Source organism: Monodon monoceros, unplaced genomic scaffold (genome assembly GCF_005190385.1).
Source record: "Monodon monoceros isolate NGI ecotype Baffin Bay Population unplaced genomic scaffold, NGI_Narwhal_1 Super_Scaffold_22, whole genome shotgun sequence".
NCBI lineage: Eukaryota > Metazoa > Chordata > Mammalia > Artiodactyla > Monodontidae > Monodon > Monodon monoceros.
In genome coordinates, this window is record NW_021703779.1 from 51,913,843 (window position 1) to 51,934,655 (window position 20,813).

The 20,813-nt window shown below is 40.9% G+C and overlaps 1 protein-coding gene across 4 annotated transcripts in view; it reads left to right on the forward strand.

Annotated features, from left to right (window-relative positions):
• The window catches only part of ARHGEF9 (Cdc42 guanine nucleotide exchange factor 9), a 217,100-nt gene that overhangs the window by 160,358 nt on the left and 35,929 nt on the right, over positions 1-20,813 (forward strand). For 3 of the 4 annotated variants that reach the window (XM_029241365.1, XM_029241367.1, XM_029241368.1), the window contains exon 7: positions 14,589-14,720. In XM_029241365.1, coding sequence (XP_029097198.1) covers positions 14,589-14,720 — 132 coding nt within the window. Of the gene's footprint in view, positions 1-14,588; positions 14,721-15,010; positions 15,095-20,813 lie in introns of those variants that run through there. The other variant, XM_029241369.1, reaches the window with a different exon arrangement.

The following is a 20,813-nucleotide window of genomic DNA, read 5'->3' on the forward strand; positions in this document are numbered from 1 at the left end:
AGTGTAGAAGTTGAGTCAGCTCCCCATTCCTCTAGCCTCCACACAGGTATAATTTCTTGTAATTTGAGAGCTAGTAGCTCTCTAACTTCTCATATAGTTTAGCACATTCCAAGGGAATGAAACAGCCTTACAGTTACTTAACCAATGTCCAGAAAAAGTCATCTTTCCTTTATTCTGCTACTTCTGTTCCTCTTTAATGTACATGGCTGGAAATGTCCACAGTTCTGAGCAGCTGGCATATTTTTGAGTCTTATTTGAAGGATAATGTCCCCATACAGAGTAGAAAACAGCAGTGATTCTTTGAGATGCAAGGAGAGGAAGGAATCTATATAAAGAGATCTTCTTGCTCATAAGAAGAAAACAGCACTGGCGCAGACTTATTAGGAAATCATGGATTCTCCTTCCCCTGTGTCTGGTTTGCTTTGGATAGTTTCCTGATCAGAGGGCTGGATCAAATGACCTCTAGAAAGATCGCTAATTCTCAGGCACTCTGAAACAGTGGCTGATTAGCAGGCCTCTTTTTCTCTACCCCTGTGGGGATTCTCTGTAATAGGATGTTCTCAGCAGCAGTTGTCTTTCTATTCCCTGAAACATTTTTCCCCTTCCCAATACCTGGAAGACCTTCTAATTCCTCCATGGGCTCTTGGCCTCCAGTCCCTGCAGCTGGGGCCATGGGAGACCAAGAATAGCTTAAAATTCTTTGGCCTGTTCAGGGAGCTTCACTAACACCTAACATGAAAGCACTGAACTATGATTTAAAGACTCAGCATCTCAGAAGGAATTTTATTTGTTTTTGTCTATAGTTGGGGGTTGGGAAACAAAGGAAAGTCTTTCGAATAGGAGGCAGTTACTTTCTGCCTCCTTTGTTAGCATGATTGACTGGTCCTCTAATCTCATCCAAGCCCACACAACCCTGCTTGACAAAGTCCTTCTTTATTTAAGTTAGTAAGAAGAAAAATTCCTTGTGGTTAACTTTTCAGACTCTGAGGTCACTGTGCAACTGACCAGCTTCAGAAGGTTTGCCCTCTATGAAGCATTTTCTTTAGCAAGGCCTGATGGGTACATTTCAGAGGCCAGGACCAAAGTTTCGATCAAGTGTGCCATATCTAGTCTTAAATATTTCTAAAATGTCAGAGTCAGTAGGTCTCTTAGGGAACTCCCCAAAGAACATCTCTGGCCATGCTTATGCACATGTGTGCACGCACACACACGTGCACACATGCAAACCTTGTAATGATGGTGGAAGTCTGAGAAGCCTATTCCTGACTGAGGCCAAACAGCAAGTCAATGACAAAACTAAAACTTGAATCTAGTCTCCAGATTCCCTGGGCGGTGTTCTTTACACTGCTGCACCACATACTCTTCCAGCCTTCTGCTTCCTACAGCCCAGTTGCTTCCCGTTATGATATTGCTGGGACTTGTTTCTGCAGTAAAGTGTCCATATCTAAGCAAGAGAGTAAGACTGCCTTGGGGGGAAGTCCAACTCCTGGTAAGGCTAAAGGTAGATGAGTGCTGGGGAGCCTCCCACAGAAAGCAATAGGATATGTCCATTCCATGGCTGGTTGGCTATTGGCTTGGGTGGCTCAACCTCACTGATTCCCTGGTATAGGTTTTTTCTATGTTCCACCTACCCGAGCAGTTGGACATTCAGAAAGAAGTCCTGCCAGCTTGGTGGGTGCAGCTGTGGACAAGCCTTGCAAATCAAGAAAATGAAGCAGTGCTTTGCTCTCTCTGCCACTCACTTGCCTCCTCCACATGTTTGAATAAACAGGGTGGGTATCAAAAGCATCTACATAATAATTTCAGTTTGATTTGTCAAATGAAAAAGAAGAGTCAGGAGACCTTCAAGATGGTGGAGGAGTAAGACATGGAGATCACCTTCCTCCCCACAAATACATCTGAAATACATCTACATGTGAAACAACTCCTACTGAATGTTAGCAGAAGACCTCAGACTTCCCAAAAGTAAAGAAATTCCCCATGTACCTGAGTAGGGCAGAAGAAAACAGCAAAAAACAGAGACAAAAGTATAGGGATGGGACCGACACCTCTGGGAGGGAGGAGTGAAGGAGGAAAAGTTTTCACACACTAGGAAACCCCTTCACTGGTGGAGACGGGGTGTGGCGGGGGAAGCTTTGGAGCCATGGAGGAGAGCACAGCAGCAAGGGTGCAGAGAGCAAAGTGGAGAGATTCCCACACAGAGGATCAGTGCCAACCAGCACGCACCAGCCTGAGAGGCTTGTCTGCTCACCAGCCCGGGCGGGTGGGGGCTGGAAGCTGAGACTATGGATTCGGAGGTCAGATCCCAGGGAGAGGACTGGGGTTGGCTGCATGAACACAGCCTGAAGGGGGCTAGTGCGGCACAGCTAGCCAGGAGGGAGTCCAGGAAAATGTCTGGAACTGCCTAAGAGGCTAGAGACCATTGTTTCAGGGTGCACGAGGAGAGAGGATTCAGAGCACTGCCTAAACGAACTCCAGAGCTGGGTGCGAGCCACGCCTATCAGCATGGACACCAGAGATGGGCATGAAATGCTAAGGCTGCTGATGCAGCCACCAAGAAGCCTGTGTGCAAGCACCAGTCACTATCCACACAATCCCTCCCAGGAGACTGTGCAGCCCACCACTGCTAGGGTCCCGTGATCCAGGGACAACATCCACGGGAGAAAACATGGTGTGCCTCAGGCTTTTGCAATGTCACACCAGCCTCTGCCGCTGCAGACTCGCCCTGCATTTCATACCCCTCCCTACCCCCCTGGGCTGAGTGAGCCAGAGCCCTCTAATCAACTGCTACTTTAGCCCCTTCCTGTCTGAGTGAAGAACAGATGCCCTCAGGCGACATACACGCAGAGGCAGGGCCAAATCCATAGCTGAACCCCAGGAGCTGTGCAAACAAAGAAGAGAAAGGGAAATTTCTCCCAGCGGCCTCAGGATCAGTGGATTAAATCTCGACAATCATCTTAATGTACCCTGCATACATGGAATACCTGAATAGACAACGAATCAGCCCGAAATTGAAGTGCCGGACTTTGGGAGCAACTGCAAACTTGGGGTTCACTTTCTACATCTAATTTGTGTCTGGTTTTACGTTTATCTTAGTTTAGTATTAAAAGTTTATTATCAGTGGTAGATTCATTTATTGATTTGGTTTCTCTCTTCTTTTTATATATATATAAATATCTATTTTTTTTATTTTTCTCCTTTTGTGAGTGTGTATGTGTATGCTTCTTTGTGTGATTTTGTGTGTATAGCTTTACTTTTACCATTTTTCCCAGGGTTTGGTCTCTCCATTTTTTAAATAATTTTTATATTATTTTAATTTTAATAATTTTTATAATTTTTAAATTTTTATAATTTTTAAATTTTTTATTTTAGTAACTTTATTTTATTTTTACCTTTCTTTCTTTTTTATTTCCTTCTTCTTTCTTTCCTTTCTTTCTACCTTTTCTTCTAGCTGTGTGGCTGAAAGAGTCTAGGTACTCCAGCCACATGTCAGTCCTGTACCTCTGAGTAGAGAGAGCTGAGTTTAGGACATTGGTCCACCAGAGACCTCCTAGCACCACATAATATCAAACAGCAAAAGCCCTCCCATAGATCTCCATCTCAATGCTAAGACCCAGCTCCACTCAATGACCAGCAAGCTACAGTGCTGGACAACCTATGCCAAAAAACTAGCAAGGCAGGAACACAACCCCACCCAATAGCAAAGAGGCTGCCTAATATCATGCAAATGTCAAAACACCGCAAAACCCACCACTGGACATGGTCTCGCCCACCAAAAGACAAGATCCAGTCTCATCCACCAGAACACAGGCACCAGACCCTTACCAGGAAGCCGAAACAACCCACTGAACCAACCTTAACCACTGGGCACAGACAACAAAAACAGTGGGAACTACGAACCTCCAGCCTGCGAAAAGGAGACCCCAAACACAGTAAGTTAAGCAAAATGAAAACACAGGGAAAAACACAGCAGACAAAGGAGCAAGGTAAAAACCCACCACACCAAACAAATGAAGAGGAAATAGGCAACCTACCTGAAAAAGAATTCATCATAATGATAGTAAAGATGATCCAAAATCTTGGAAAAGGAATGAAGAAAATACAAGAAACGTTTAACAAGAACCTAGAAGAACTGAAGAGCAAACAATGATGAGAAACACAATAAACGAAATAAAAAAATTCTCTAGAAGGAATCAGTAGCAGAATAACTGAAGCAGAAGAATGGATAAATGACGTGGAAGGTGAAAGAGTGGAAATAACTACTGCAGAGCAGAATAAAGAAAAAAGAATGAAAAGAACTGAGGACAGTCTCAGAGACCTCTGGGACAACATTACCACACCAACATTCGAATTATAGGGGTCACAGAAGAAGAAGAGAAAAAGAACAGGACTAAGAAAAATTTTGAAGAGATTATAGTTGAAAACTTCCCTAATATGGGAAAGGAAATAGTCAATCAAGTCCAGGAAGCACATAGAGTCCAATACAGGATAAATTCAAGGAAAAACATGCCAACACACATATTAATCAAACTATCAAAAATTAAATACAGGGAAAAATATTAGAAGCAGCAAGGCAAAAGCAACAAATAACATACAAGGGAATCCCCATAAAGTTAACAGCTGATCTTTCAGCAGAAACTCTGCAAGCCAGCAGGGAGTGGCAGGACATATTTAAAGTGATGAAAGGGAAAAACCTACAACCAAGATTACACAGCAAGGATATCACTCAGATTTGAAGGAGAAATTAAAAACTTTACAGACAAGCAAAACTTAAGAGAATTCAGAACCAGCAAACCGGATTTACAACAAATGCTGAAGGAAATTCTCTATGCAGGAAACACAGGAGAAGGGAAAAATATACAATAACGAACCCCAAACAATTAGGAAAATGTTATTAGGAACATACATATCGATAACTACCTTAAATGTAAATGCATTAAATGTTCCAAACACAAGACATAGACTGGCTGAATGGATACAAAAATAAGACCTGTATATACGCTGTCTACAAGAGACCCACATCAGACCTAGGGACTCATACAGACAATAAGTGAGGGGATGGAAAAAAATATTCCATGTAAATGGAAATCAAAAGAAAGCTGGAGTAGTAATTCTCATATCAGACAAAATAGACTTTAAAATAAAGACCATTACAAGAGACAAAGAAGGACACTACATAATGATCAATGGATCGTTCCAAAAAGAAGGTATAACAACTGTAAATATTGATGCACCCAACATAGGAGCACCTCAATACATAAGGCAAATGCTAACAGCCATAAAACCGGAAATCGACAGTAACACAATCATAGTAGGGGACTTTAACACCCCACTTTCACCAATGGACATATCATCCAAAATGAAAATTAATAGGGAAACACAAACTTTAAATGATATTCTAAACAAGACGGACTTAACTGATATTTATAGGACATTCCAATGAAAAACAACAGAATACAGTTTCTTATCAGGAGCTCATGGAACATTCTCCAGGATAGATCATATCTTGGGTCACAAATCAACCCACGATAAGTTAAGAAAATTGAAATTGCATCAAGTATCTTTTCCAACCACAATGCTATGAGATTAGATATCAATTACAGGGAAAAAAAACCTATAAAAACTACAAACACATGGAGGCTAAACAATACACTACTAAATAACCAAGAGATCACTGAAGAAATCAAAGACAATATCAAAAAATACCTAGAAACAGATGACAATGAAAACACAATGATCCAAAACTCTTGGGATGCAGCAAAATCAGTTCTAAGAGGGAAGTTTATAGCAATACAATCCTACCTCAAGAAACAAGAAACATCTCAAATAAACAACTTAACCTTACACATAAAGCAATTAGAGAAAGAAAAACAAAAAAATAACCCAAAGATAGCAGAAGTAAAGAAATCATAAAGATTAGGTCAGAAATAAATGAAGAAGAAATGAAGGAAATGATAGCAAATATCAGTAAAACTAAAAGCTGGTTCTTTCAGAAGATAAACAAAATTGATAATCAATTAGCCAGACTCATCAAGAAGAAAAGGTAGAAGACTCAAATCAACAGAATTACAAATGAAAAAGGAGAAGTAACAGCTGGCATTGCAGAAATGCAAAGGATCATGAGAGATTACTGCAGGCCGCTAAATGCCAATAAAATGGACAACCAGGAAGATATGGAAAATTCCTTAGACAAGTGCAACCTTCTGAGGCAGAACCAGGAAGAAATTGAAAATATAAGCAGACCAATCACGAGCACTAAAATTGAGATGGTGAATAAAAATCTTCCAACAAACAAAAGCCCAGGAACAGATGGCTTCACAGGCAAATTCGATCAAACATTTAGAGGACAGCTAAAACCTATCCTTGTCAAATTCTTCCAAAGTATAGAAGATGGAGGAACACTCCCAAAGTCACCCTGATACCAAAACCAGACAAATATGTCACAAAGAATAAAAATTCAGGCCAATATCACTGATGAATATATATGCAAAAATTCTCAACAAAATACTAGCAAGCAGAATCCAACAGCACATTAAAAGGTTCATACACCATGATCAAGTGGGCATTATCCCAGGAATGCAAGGATTCTTCAATATACACAAATCAATCAATGTGATAAACTGTATTAACAATTTGAAGGAGAAAAACCATATGATCATCTCAATAGATGCAGAAAAAGCTTTTCACAAAATTCAACACCCATTTATGATAAAAACCTTCCAGAAAGTAGGCATATAGGGAAGTTACCTCAACATAATAAAGGCCATATATGACAAACCCACAGCCAACATAGTTCTCAATGGTGAAACACTGAAACCATTTCCTGTAAGATCAGGAACAAGACAAAGTTTTCCACTCTCACCACTGTTATTCAACATAGTTTTGGAAGTTTTAGCCACAGCAATCAGAAGAAAAACAAATAAAAGGAATTCAAATCGGAAAAGAAGAAGTAAAAATGTCACTGTTTGCAGATGACATGATACTATACATAGAGAATACTAAACATGCTACCAGAAAACTACTAGAGCTAATCAATGAACTTGGTAAAGTAGCAGGATACAAAATTAATGCACAGAAATCTCTTGCATTCCTATACACTATGATGAAAAATCTGAAAGATAAATTGAGGAAACACTCCCACTTACCATAGTACCAAAAATAATAAATACCTGGGAATAAACCTACCTAAGGAGACAGAAGACATGTATGCAGAAAACTATAAGACACTGATGAAAGAAATTAAAGATGATACAAACAGTTGGAGAGATATACAATGTTCTTGGATTGGAAGAATCAATATTGTGAAAATGACTACTACCCAAAGCAATCTACAGATTCAATGCAATCCCTATGAAACTACCAGTGGAACTTTTCACAGAAGTAGGACAAAAAAGTTCTCAGTTTGTATGGAAACATAAAAGACCCTGAATAGCCAAAGCAATCTTGAGAAAGAAAAACGAAGCTGGAGGAATAAGGCTCCCTGACTTCAGACAATACTACAAAGGTACACTAAGCAAGACAGCACAGTACTGGCACAGAAACAGAAATATAGATCAGTAGAACAGGATAGAAAGCCAGAGGTAAACCCATGCACCTATGGTCACCTTATTTTTGATAAAGGAGGCAGGAATATACAGTGGAGAAAAGACAGCCTCTTCAATAGTGGTGCTGGGAAAACTGGACAGCTACACGTAAAAGAATGAAATTACAGCACTCCCTAACACCATACACAAAAATAAACTCAAAATGGATTAAAGACCTAAATATAAGAGCAGACACTATAAAACTCTTAGAGGAAAACATAGGCAGAACACTCTATGACATAAATCACAGCAAGATCCGTTTTGAGCCACCTCCTACAGAAATGGAAATAAAAAAATAAATAAACAAATGGGACCTAGTGAAACTTAAAAGCTTTTGCACATCAAAGGATACCATAAACAAGAGGAAAAGACAACCCTCAGAATGGGAGAAAATATTTGCAAATGAAGCAACTGACAAAGAATTAACCTCCAAAATTTACAAGCAGCACATGCAGCTCAACATCAAAAAAACAAACAACCCTATCCAAGAATAGGCAGAAGACCTAAATAGACATTTCTGCAAAGAAGATATACAGATTGCCAACAAACATATGAAAGAATGCTCAACATCGCTAATCATTACAGAAATGCAAATCAAAACTACAATGAGGTATCACCTCACACCAGTCAGAATGGCCATCATCAAAAAACCTACAAACAATAAATGCTGGAGAGGGTGTGGAGAAAAGGGAACCCTCTTGCACTGTTTGTGGGAATGTAAATTGATACAGCCACTATGGATAACAGTATGGAGGTTCCTTAAAAAACTAAGAAGAGAACTGCCTTATGACACAGCAATCCCACAACTGGGCATGTACCCTAAGAAAACCATAATTCCAAAAGAGTCATGTACCACAATGTTCATTGCAGCTCTATTTACAATAGCCAGGACATGGAAGCAACCTAAGTGTCCATCAACAGATGAATGGATAAAGAAGATGTGGTACATATATACAATGGAATATAACTCAGCCATAAAAAGAAATGAAATTGAGTTATTTGTAGTGAGGTGGATGGACCTAGAGTCTGTCATACAGAGTGAAGTAACTCAGAAAGAGAAAAACAAATACCGTATGCTAGCACATACGTATGGAAACCAAAGATAAGAAGAAAAGTTGTTCTGACGAACCTAGGGACAGGTCAGGAATAAAGACGCAGATGTAGAAAATGGACTGAGGACACGGGGAGGGGGACAGGTAAGCTGGGACGAAGTGAGAGAGTGGCATTTACATACATACACTACCAAATATAAAGTAGATTGCTAGTGGGAAGCGGCCACATAGCACAGGGAGATCAGCTCGGTGCTTTGTGACCACCTAGAGTGGTTGGATAGGGAGAGTGGGAGCCAGACTCAAGAGGGAGGAGATATGGGGATATATATATATATATATATATATATATGTATTGCTAATTCACTTTGTTATACAGCAGAAACTAACACATCATTGTAAAGGAATTATACTCCAATAAAGATGTTTAAAAACGTAAATTAATTTAAAAAAAAAACAAGAATCATAGAAGAAACTTTCACAACTTAATCTCCCTTGAAAAGGGATTAAGAAAGAGGGTGGAGAGTTAATACCACACCGGAAATTGGTGCCTGCTCAGTAAATCAGAGCATTTTGCTAGAGAGCAGGAGACCTTGTACTGTATCCACACGTGACCGGCCCTCAGCTTATTCAATGAACATTTTGGATTTATTTGCCCACCTCCACTTTCCATCCTTGCTCCCTGCCAGCCTATGTGTACTAGAGTTCATGGAGTCCCCCATGCTCTGCCCTACCCCCTAGGGCTTCTAAAAAATCAGTGGATGAGTGAAAGTATCGCCTATACCTCTAAATAATAATAAGTACCTTCAATCAGCTTAGGGGAGCATCAGGAAGAAGAACATGTTCTCACGAATTGCAGTTTCTAGGAAATTTCTAATTTCTCTGATGCTGATGTTTGGTTATGCTCTCACATTGCTACCCTTCACATGCATTAGATCCACTTGAAGGTAAGGGGAAGGAACATATCCCTGACAGCTTATTTTGTTTTTTTCCATTCTTTAATTGTTCTTTATTTTTGCAAGATTTTTTAAAACAAATTTATTGGAGTATAATTGCTTTACAATGGTGTGTTAGTTTCTGTGTATAACAAAGTGAATCAGCTCTATGAATACGTATATCCACATATCCCCACCCTCTTTTGCCTCCCTACTGCCCTTTCTATCCCTCCCTTCAAGGTGGTCACAAAGCACCGAGCTGATCTCCCGGTGCGATGCAGCTGCTTTCCACTAGCTATCTATTTTACGTTTGGTAGTGTATATATGTTAGTGCTACTGTCTCACTTTGTCCCAGCTTACTCTTCCCCCTCCCTATGTCCTCAAGTCCATTCTCTACATCTGCTTCTGTATTCCTGTCCTGCCCGTAGGTTCATCAGAACCATTTTGGGTTTTTTTAGATTCCGTATATATGTGTTAGCATATGGAATTTATTTTTCTCTTTCTGGCTTACTTCACTCTGTATGACAGACTCTAGGTCCATCCACCTCACTACAAATAATTCAATTTCATTTCTTCTTATAGGTGAGTAATATTGCATTGTATATATGTGCCACATCTTCATCCATTCTTCATCTGTCGATGGACACTTAGGTTGCTTCCATGTCTTGGCTATTGTAAATATTGCTGCAATGAATATTGTGGTACATGACTCTTTTGGAATTATGGTTTTCTCAGGGTATATGCCCAGTAGTGGGATTGCTGGGTCATATGGTAGTTCTCTTTTTAGTTTTATAAGGAACCTGCATACTGTTATCCATAGTGGCTGTATCAATTTACATTCCCACAAACAGTGCAAGAGGGTTCCCTTTTCTCCACACCCTCTCCAGCATTTATTGTTTGTAGATATTTTGATGATGGCCATTCTGACTGGTGTGAGGTGATACCTTATTGTAGTTTTGATTTGCATTTCTGTAATGATTAGTGATGTTGAGTATTCTTTCATGTGTTTGTTGGCAATCTGTGTATCTTCTTTGGAGAAATGTCTATTTAGGTCTTCTGCCCATTTTTTGGATTGGGTTGTTTGTTTTTTTGTTATTGAGCTGCATGAGCTGCTTGTAAATTTTTGAGATTAATCATTTGTCAGTTGCTTCTTTTGCAAATATTTTCTTCCATTCTGAGGGTTGTCTTTTCGTCTTGTGTATGGTATCCTTTGATGTGCAAAAGCTTTTAAGTTTCATTAGGTCCCATTTGTTTATTTTTGTTTTTATTTCCATTTCTGTAGGAGGTGGTTCAAAAAGGATCTTGCTGTGATTTATGTCATAGAGTGTTCTGCCTATGTTTTCCTCTAAGAGTTTGATAGTGTCTGGCCTTACATTTAGGTCTTTAATCCATTTTGAGTTTATTTTTGTGTATGGTGTTAGGAAGTGTTCTAATTTCATTCTTTTACATGTAGCTGTAACCCTGACAGCTTCTTTTATATCTTTTTTTCTTTCTGGAGATTTTTACCAGGATCCCAAGTTTGCAGCTCATATTTGAGAACTTGATTGTGTGTTGTTGTGATTTCCTCCTCATAGCACCCTTCCCCCATAGCCTGGTTGTATAATACTCAATAGCATGTTCCAGTTTACCATTGGACGTTTGAATCCAAAGAAGTTGGAGGAAACACAAAAGCCCAACGTGATGGCAGCAGCAAAAACATCTTTTTAAAGCTAAATGGCTTGATGAGGCATACTCTTTGGACCAGGAGATCAAATGTGGAGGGGTAGATTTGTTATTTCCCTGCTTTCCTCCTAGCAGGCAGAATTGAATATAAACTCTGAGAAGGGTAGCATTTCCTTTGTCTTCTCCCTTGATGTGCTCAGGGCACAACCCCACATCAGATAATCAGCCTATAATTAGAATGAGGTGCTGGGCATTGGGATATTGCAATGAATGAGATGTAGCCTTGACTATCCAGTGAGGGCAAGTATGTTCCAGGCAGAGAAAACAGTGTGAGCAAAATTCTGGAAGAATGGAAGAGAACAGAAGGCATGTGGAGGAGTGGGAGGTGGGAAGAGATTGCACTTGAGGGGTCAAGGCAAAGAACTGTGTAGTGCAGTGGGGCAGAGAGGGCAAAGTCTGATTGCTCTAAACTCTGAGAGGTCCCTCTACCTTACATGAGCTTATTTCGTGTTCTCAAGCAGCCATGTGATTTGAGCCAAACAGGAACCTTTGAATTAGCCCCATTGTCTAATGAGGAAACAGATTGTGATTAAGCTACTTCTGAAGGAAGTGAGTTGACGGCAGCACTGGGCCCAGAACTGAAGTCTTTGAGGTTCTTACCTTAGAAATTTCCAAGGCAGCTGCTTGTTCCATTAAGGGATCATTATTTTGCTGTGGTTTGATGGTTTAGAGCATGGACTTTTGAGCGACTCTCTCCTGGATTCTGCCACTTTCGGCATATTACTTCCAATTTCTCTGACACTGGTTTGGGGACAAATAACACTACATCCCTTATTGGGTTGTGAGTATTAATAGGAATATGTGGCACAGGATTTAGGGTACACAGTAATAATCAAGGTAATAACGATCACTATATGGAGCTTACAGTGTGATGTGTACTTTTGTAAACACTTTATATATGTTAACTTATATAATCCTTACCACAGCCAAATGAGGTTGGTAATGTTATTATCATCATTTTAAAGATGAGGAAACTGAGGAACAGAGAAGATGAGTTAACTGACAACAATCACCTTGGTGAGCATAGAGGTGTATTTTTTCAAGTTTTTTTTTTTTTCTTGGTAGAGTGGCACCAAGTGGCATTTTATGGCAAGTACTTAAAACAGAATTGATAGAATTGGGTTGCTCCTAGCTGGTGCAGTGTGTAGACCAGATGCCACTGAGTAGTCCTCCTGGTCTGATCATTCTCAGCTTAGCAAGTTGTGCCTTTAAAAGTCATCCTGGCCATCTTTGTATAGCACTGGCCCCTTTTATAGCGTTCTTTCACTTCATACATATTCAAAATGGACTATAGTACATCTTCCTGGCCTGCCTCAAGGTGGGGCATGGCCGACTGGTACCATGTTCAGCTTCCCATCCCTCCAACAGGAAAACCTTGCATGACCCCCACACTCTGAGGGATTCTTCTCCTAGCACTGGGCCTCCAGAAGTTCTGTGCTAGTATGTGGGCCCCTCAAGGAGGAGTGTTTACCAAAGTTCCAGGGAACCCCTGAGGTGTAGTCTGGAGTCACACTAGTATCTCTGAGCTTTCTTTTTTTTTTTAACATCTTTATTGGAGTATAATTGCTTTACAGTGGTGTGTTAGTTTCTGCTTTATAACAAAGTGAATCAGCTATACATATACATATGTCCCCATATCTCCTCCCTCTTGCATCTCCCTCCCACCCTCCCTATCCCACCCCTCTAGGTGGTCACAAAGCACCAAGCTGATCTCCCTGTGCTATGTGACTGCTTCCCACTAGCTATTTTACATTTGATAGAGTATATATGTCCATGCCACTCTCTCACTTCATCCCAGCTTACCCTTCCCCCTCCCTGTGTCCTTTTCGAGGTTGTATTATTAGAAAATATTTCCATTGAGCTCCCCTTTTTCTTTCCATCCCTTAGACTGAAAAAAAAGTGATATGCTCAAGAATACAATTTCCTGCTACCCTTCTCTTTGGGCCACTGCCCTGCCTAGACTGTTTACCTCTGATTGTTTCTGGGGAGATGCGGGAACTGCCATCTCTAAAGTTGACTTGAAGCTTTTCAGTACAAGGCTGAGACCTTAGCATTAGAGTATCAGGGCTAAGACCTTAGAGATCATCCTCACATACTTCATTTAACAGCTGGAAAACTGAGACCCAGAGAGAGGAAGGGACTGACTCTCCAGTGACTTTTTGGCCTAGAGACAGTATAACATAGTGGCAAAAATGAGCACACTCTCTGGAGCTGCAGACTTGTGGTTGGACTGTGGATCTTTGGCTAACTAGCTGGGTGACTGTGGCTGATCACTTGACTTCTTTGTACCTCAGACTATAAAGATGACAGCAAGACTATCTACCTCCCAGGGCTACTGTGATGCTCAGAAGAGACAGAGTGAAAGTATGTAGCACAATGTCTGATCCCTGTAGGTGCTCAATAAGTATTCTCCTGAGTCAGGGGACCACTTCTTTTTGTCCCCATGGTTTGCCTTGCATTCCATGAGCTCTGAGCATACCTATATTAGACTCCTTTGCTGACATGTAAGCTCCTCGATAACAGGGCCAAGTCTGGCTTGGCATCTGACATAGACCCCCACATATCAGAGTTCCCATAAATAAGGGGCCCTTGGAAACTCTGTAGAATAGAATTAGCTAGGTGTTAGGTGTTTTTGGTGTGTGTGTCTGATTCTACATAGCAAGAAATATAAGCAAGTTATTCAGGCTTTTTGGATAACAGACCAAGGTGATGAAATTTCCTGTTTAATCAGTAGATTTTAATGAACTGAGAAAGGAAGGAAAAACAATTTTAAGAGGGTGAATGGATTCTCTTTCTCTCCTTCAAACATCATCTCCTTCTTGTCCTTCCCTGTCTTGTTTTACTTGTCTGGGAAACAGAGAGACTTCTAGCACCTGCTCAGGCTTTACTCTTCAGGTACAAGAAAGAGACTAAAAGTCTAGAACTAGGATGAAAGATTGGGGCAGAAAGAGAGATTTAGAGAAAAAGAGAGAGGGAGAATAAGAGAGAGAGAGACAGATAGACAGACACCTCATGGTAGCTGCTGCCTCTAGGGCCAGAGAGCAACTGGCAAAGAAGGACTATAGCAGTCCTGGGTAGTGGGGCTCATTTGGCCTCAGGGTAAACAAGAGTATGGGTCTTTATAGCTCATGGAGCCTTTCAGGGACTCCCAGAGGTCCCTCCCTCCATCCTTTCTTCCTCACCAGGCCCTTTCTGTCCTCCTCCTGTCCCAGCCTATGCCGAGCTCTAGGTGCCTCCAGGCAAGTGAAGGGGCCATCCCTCCTGCCTGGCTGCCTCTCACTATCACATGTCCTTCCCAGGGCGAGGACATCCTAGACAGGAGCTCGGAGCTGATCTACACTGGGGAGATGGCGTGGATCTACCAGCCCTACGGCCGCAACCAGCAACGGGTCTTCTTCCTGTTTGACCACCAGATGGTCCTCTGCAAGAAGGTAACCCCATCCCTTTCTTCCCTGAGGGATATGGGCACCCCAGGGGGCACCACACCCTTCCTCTCCATCATCCCCAGTTCCCAACAAAGTGGGCTAACCCTGCTGGGCAAAAACAAGACAAGATATTGGCAGCAATTCCATATCAGGATCACTGGTATGGCATGAATATCACAAGCAGGGCTGGCTTATGGGCAGTGAAATTCTGAAATTGGTAAAGTTTGTGTTGGTATCTTTTATACACTTTTCCCTCCTGCCCTTCATGGCGATCTTTCTCACTCTTTTCGACCCAGAGCTGATAGCCTGCTGATTTGCACCAGTTGTGAAAAATATTGAAATATTTCTATCCCAGTTGGTGAATAAGTGGCTTCCCTGAGCACCTCCCCTCATTTCTACTCTAATGGCTTTGACCATCTGGCCCCTTACTGCCCTAGGAACCAACAAGGGACCTCCTACTTTACTCTTACAGGTAAGGTGCCTTACCTTTGTGATACAGGAATTTTCCCTTTCCCCTACCCATTTCCTATACAAGTTGTGTCACATCCTTATAACTCTCAGCTGTGCTCTTCTTTACCCTCCCTTCTCTGTAATCCATTTGAGAAAAGGTCTTGCTCTTGTGATTAACTCAGCATGAGTGTTTGTTTCTTGGTATCTTCTCCTTGGCAGGCAGGAGGATGGCATATGGTCTCAGCCTGATTCCTCCTGATGGGATACTGTTTCCTCCACCTCCTCCCTTAAGATAGGGAGTTCAGATCACTTTTAGTTCCAGGGACTGGCTGGGAAGAATTTGGGACCAGGGAAAGTAAAAGAGGAAGGCAAAACCAAAGAATGCTTAAAGTGACTTTTTATTTATTTATTTATTTTGCGGTATGCGGGCCTCTCACTGTCGTGGCCTCTCCTGTTGCGGAGCACAGGCTCCGGACGCACAGGCTCAGCGGCCATGGATCACAGGCCCAGCCGCTCCGCAGCATGTGGGATCTTCCGGACCAGGGCACGAATGCACGTCCCCGCATCTGCAGGCGGACTCCCAACCACTGCGCCACCAGGGAAGCCCTAAAGTGACTTTTTAAATTCACCATCCTACCCTTGGCTCTTTCTCCATAATCCATTCCCTTTGTTCTCTTCCTCACCAAGTAGCAAATACCTCTGAAAGGGAATACTAAATCATGAAGCACCAGGTTAAACACTGTCATCTTTTCCAGCGTGGAACAGGAGCCACACATTTGTTTTTAAGCCCCCTGTTCTCTGTGTATACCACATCTTGCATTAAATCTCTGGCTATTTGCCTTTGACAGTGGATTGAGGGAACAAATTGAGTTTCAAGTCAAACTGCCTCAATATTTGAGAATAAGCTTTAAGTGCCAGCTCTAGAACTGATAGCTCACTAGTTAATGGAGAAAATTACTGCCTTAGTCTGGACCTGGCTCTGGAAGAGAGAACTTTTATGAATCTGGAAATTGGCCAAACACCCAGCCCTCTTATTATCTACCCCCAACTCTTCCTTAGACGTCCATCAAATCAGGAGGCAGGATTTTTGAGGGTTAACTTACGTAGCCAAGGAAATTCTCAGCATATCAGTCATGTCACCAATAGGCATGTGTTCATTCTTCCCACTGAGCCATGTTTACACTCAGAACAACCAGTTGTAGAGAGACACAGAAAAGAGATTAGGAAGCTGGTTTATTTTAGCGTTGCCCACCACTCAACACCCTGTTAATTTAAGCATCTGTCAGCCAAGGCTGAGATTACTTTAAGGAAAATGTGAAACTCAGCTCTGCAAAGTAGTAGCTATAGGAGACACGGCCAGGAGCCAGAACACAAAATAGTGAGGCAAAGGCTAGAAATAAAGGGAAGAAACAACATGGACAGTGAGCTAAGTTTAGGAGCCAGGGGACAGCAGAAAACTAAAATGGAATGAGAATCAGCTCCAGGCCAGCTAGTAGAAGCCAGTGATTAAGGAGAAACCAGAAGCCAAGCCAGCCAAGCGGGCAGGATGGGTGTAGCAGGCAAAAAGGATGACAAAAACAAGAGAAACCTTGAAGCTAGCATAGCTTTCTTCCAATGGGAGCCTTCTTGTTCTAGCAAGAACCATGGCCTCCCCTTCCAGAAAACAGCTATCCACATACCTGGGCCTTCTTGACTCTGGTTTCTCAGAGCATGAGAAGCTACAGTTTGATTTTTCAAAGCCTATTAAAACTATATCTGATGTTTGTGTTGAGGCTATGGTTGAGGATTTCTATTTGGTACCTGCAATAGGCCTTTCTATTCAGCAATAGGGAGTAAACTTTTTTTTTTTTTTCGGTACGCGGGCCTCTCACTGTTGTGACCTCTCCCGTTGCGGAGCACAGGCTCTGGACGCGCAGACTCAGCGGCCATTGCTCACGGTCCTAGCCGCTCCACGGCATGTGGGATTTTCCCGGACCGGGGCACGAACCCGTGTCCCCTGCATCGACAGGTGGACTCTCAACCACCAGGGAAGCCCTGGGAGTAAACGTTTGAGAAATGACCATGGCACCAAAATAAGGTATAGAAAGAGACAAGGTCTTTGGTCTGCTGGATGGTTGAGGGACCTCTTGCCTTTCCTCTTGAGGTAGAGCTGGAATAAATGGATAAATCTTCCTGGATATGAAGAATCCTTTGGCAAAGGAAATCTACAGAGGAAAAGGGCCAGGACTAGAGCTGGACGAGTAAGACACTCACCTCAGGCACAGAGTTAAAAAGGAGGCCCCAAAGCACAGTAATCCTTTTTACAGGGAAGAAAGGGGACAAGAAAGCTACGTAATCAAATGTGGCTGCATGAAGCTTTCTGATGAGTTCATGTATAAAAAGGAGGACGAAACATGGGCCTGTAGCAAGTGGATAGATATTCATATGTAATATTTTATATGTATAGGATATTTAATAGGAGTGACAAAGATTAGTTTCATGAATCTTACAATGAGTCCAAGTTAGTTTTTAAAGATTCTAAGACAATATCAATGATTTAAAAAGATCTTTTCAAAAAAAAGAAGAAAAAAGAAGTGATAGTCTGTAGTCTGGCAACTCTCTTCAAGGGACAAATAATTTACTATTAACACAGGAACTTAAAACCTCTCTGTCAAGGGAAAAAGAGACTGTAGTCTGGCAACTCCCTTCTAGGGACAAATAATTTACTATTAACACAGGAACTTAAAACCTCTCTGTCAAGGGAAAAAGAGCATAAACCTGTTGAGGGGAAATTTAAACCTAAGGTATCTGAGGTTGTAAGAAAGCACTTCAGTGCTCTGAATTCATTCTTTCATGCTATAATTATTGAACCCCTGCTCTGTGCCAGTCAGCTCTGCCTTCTTAGAGCTTGTAGACTAATGGAATTTAAGTGTAATGTAATTTAAAAATATATACATCACTGGGCAATGAAATAATACTCAGATGTCCCCAGCAGAATTGCTGTAGGTAAACTCAATGGAGTAGTGAGTTACAGGAGATCTATGACAACACTATAGTTGGGAAAATGTACCAGTTTTCAAAATATAAAAGATTCTAGGAAATACAGATTGACAATAAAATAATAATGAATCAACATTTACTGTGCACCTCTATGATTCTGTTCTAAGGCCTTTACATTCATTAACTCAATTTAATCCTCACAACAAACCCATGACGTAGGTACTATTATTTTTCCCATTTTAAATATATGTAAAGTGAGGTACAGAGAAGTTATATAATTTGCCCAAGGTGATATTATATCTAGTGAGCGATGGAGCCAGGAATTGCATCCAGGCAAGCTGACTCCAAATTCTTCATTAGTAACCTCTATGTCATTATTGCCATTGAGCTTGTCAGAATTCTATAATAGATACTTTTTAACATCTTTATTGGAGTATAAATGCTTTACAATGGTGTGTTAGTTTCTGCTGTATAACAAAGTGAATCAACTATATGTATACATATATCCCCATATGCCCTCCCTCTTGTGTCTGCCTCCCACCCTCCCTATCCCACCCTTCTAGGGGGACACAAAACACCAAGCTGATCTCCCTGTGCAATGCAGCTGCTTCCCACTAGCTATCTATTTTACATTTGGTAATGTATATATGTCAATGCTACTCCCTCACTTCGTCCCAACTTACCTTTCCCACTCCCCGTGTCCTTAATTCCATTCTCTATGTCTGCGTCTTTATTCCTGTCCTGCCCCTAGGTTCTTCAGAACCGAATTTTTTTTTATTCCACATATATGTGTTAACCTACGGTATTTGTTTGCCTCTTTCTGACTTACTTCACTCTGTATGACAGTCTCTAAGTCCATCCACCTCACCGCAAATAACTCAGTTTTGTTTCTTTCTATTGCTGAGTAATATGCCATTGTATATATGTGCCACATCTTCTTTATCTATTCATCTGTCGATGGACACTTACGTTGCTTCCATGTCCGGGCTATTGTAAATAGTGCGGCAATGAGAATTGTACTACATGACCCTTTTTCAATTATGGTTTTCTCAGGGTATATGCCCAGTAGTGGGATAGCTGGGTCATATGGTAGTAATATTTTCAGTTTTTAAAGGAACCTCCATACTGTTCTCCATAGTGGTTGTATCAATTTACATTGCCACAAACAGTGCAAGAGGGTTGCCTTTTCTCCACACCCTCTCTAGGATTTATTGTTTGTAGATTTTTTTATGATGGCCATTCTGACGGGTGTGAGGTGATATCTCACTGTACTTTTGATTTGCATTTCTCTAACGATTAGAGATGTTGAGCATCCTTTCATATGTTTGTTGGCAATCTGTATATCTTCTTTGCAGAAATGTCTAGTTAGGTCTTCTGCCCAGTTTTGGATTGGGTTGTTTTTTGATATTGAGATGCATGAGTAGCTTGTATATTTTGGAGGTTAATCCTTTGTCAGTTGCTTCATTTGCAAATATTTTCTCCCATTATGAGGGTTGTCTTTTCATGTTGTTTATGGTTTCCTTTGCTGTGCAAAGCTTTTAAGATTCATTAGGTCCCATTTGTTTATTTTTATTTTTATTTCTATTTCTCAAGGAGGTGGGTCAAAAAGGATGTTGCTGTGATTTATGTCATAGAGTGTTCTGCCTATGTTTTCCTCTAAGTGTTTTATAGTGTCTGCTCTTACATTTAGGTCTTTAATCCATTTAGTGTTTATTTTTGTGCATGGTTTTAGGGAGTGTTCAAATTTCATTATTTTATATGTAGCTGTCCAGTTTTTCCAGAACGACTTATTGAAGAGGCTATCTTTTCTCCATTGTATATTCTTGCCTCCTTTATCAAAGGTGAGGTGACCATATGTGTGTGGGTTTATCTCTGGGATTTCTATCCTGTTTCATTGATCTATATTTCTGTTTTTGTGCCAGTACCATACTGTCTTGATTACTGTAGCTTTGTAGTATAGTCTGAAGCCAGGGAGCCTGATTCTTCCAGCAATGTTTTTCTTTCTCAAGATTGCTTTGGCTATTCGGTGTCTTTTGTGTTTCCATACAAATTGAGAAATTTTTTGTTCCAGTTCTGTGAAAAATGCCATAGGTCGTTTGATAGGGATTGCATTGAATCTGTAGATTGCTTTGGGTAGTATAGTCGTTTTCACAATTTTGATTCTTCCAATCCAAGAACACGGTATATCTCTCCATCTGTTTGTATCATCTTTAATTTCTTTCATCAGTGTCTTATAGTTTTCTTCATACATGTCTTTTGTCTCCTTAGGTAGGCTTATTCCTAGGTATTTTATTCGTTTTGTTGCGGTGGGAAATGAGAGTGTTTCCTTATTTTCCCTTTCAGATTTTTCATCATTAGTGTCTAGGAATGCAAGTGATTACTGTGCATATATATTGTATCCTGCTACTTTACCAAATTCATTGACTAGCTCTAGTAGTTTTCTGGTAGCATCTTTAGGATTCTCTATGTATAGTATCATGTCATGTGCAAACAGTGACAGTTTTAGTTCTTCTTTTCTGATTTGGATTCCTTTTATTTCTTTTTTTTCACTGATTGCTGTGGCTAAAACTTCCAATACTATGTTGCATAATAGTGGTGAGAGTGGGCAACCTTGTCTTGTTCCTGATCTTAGTGGAAATGGTTTCAGTTTTTTACCATTGAGAACGATGC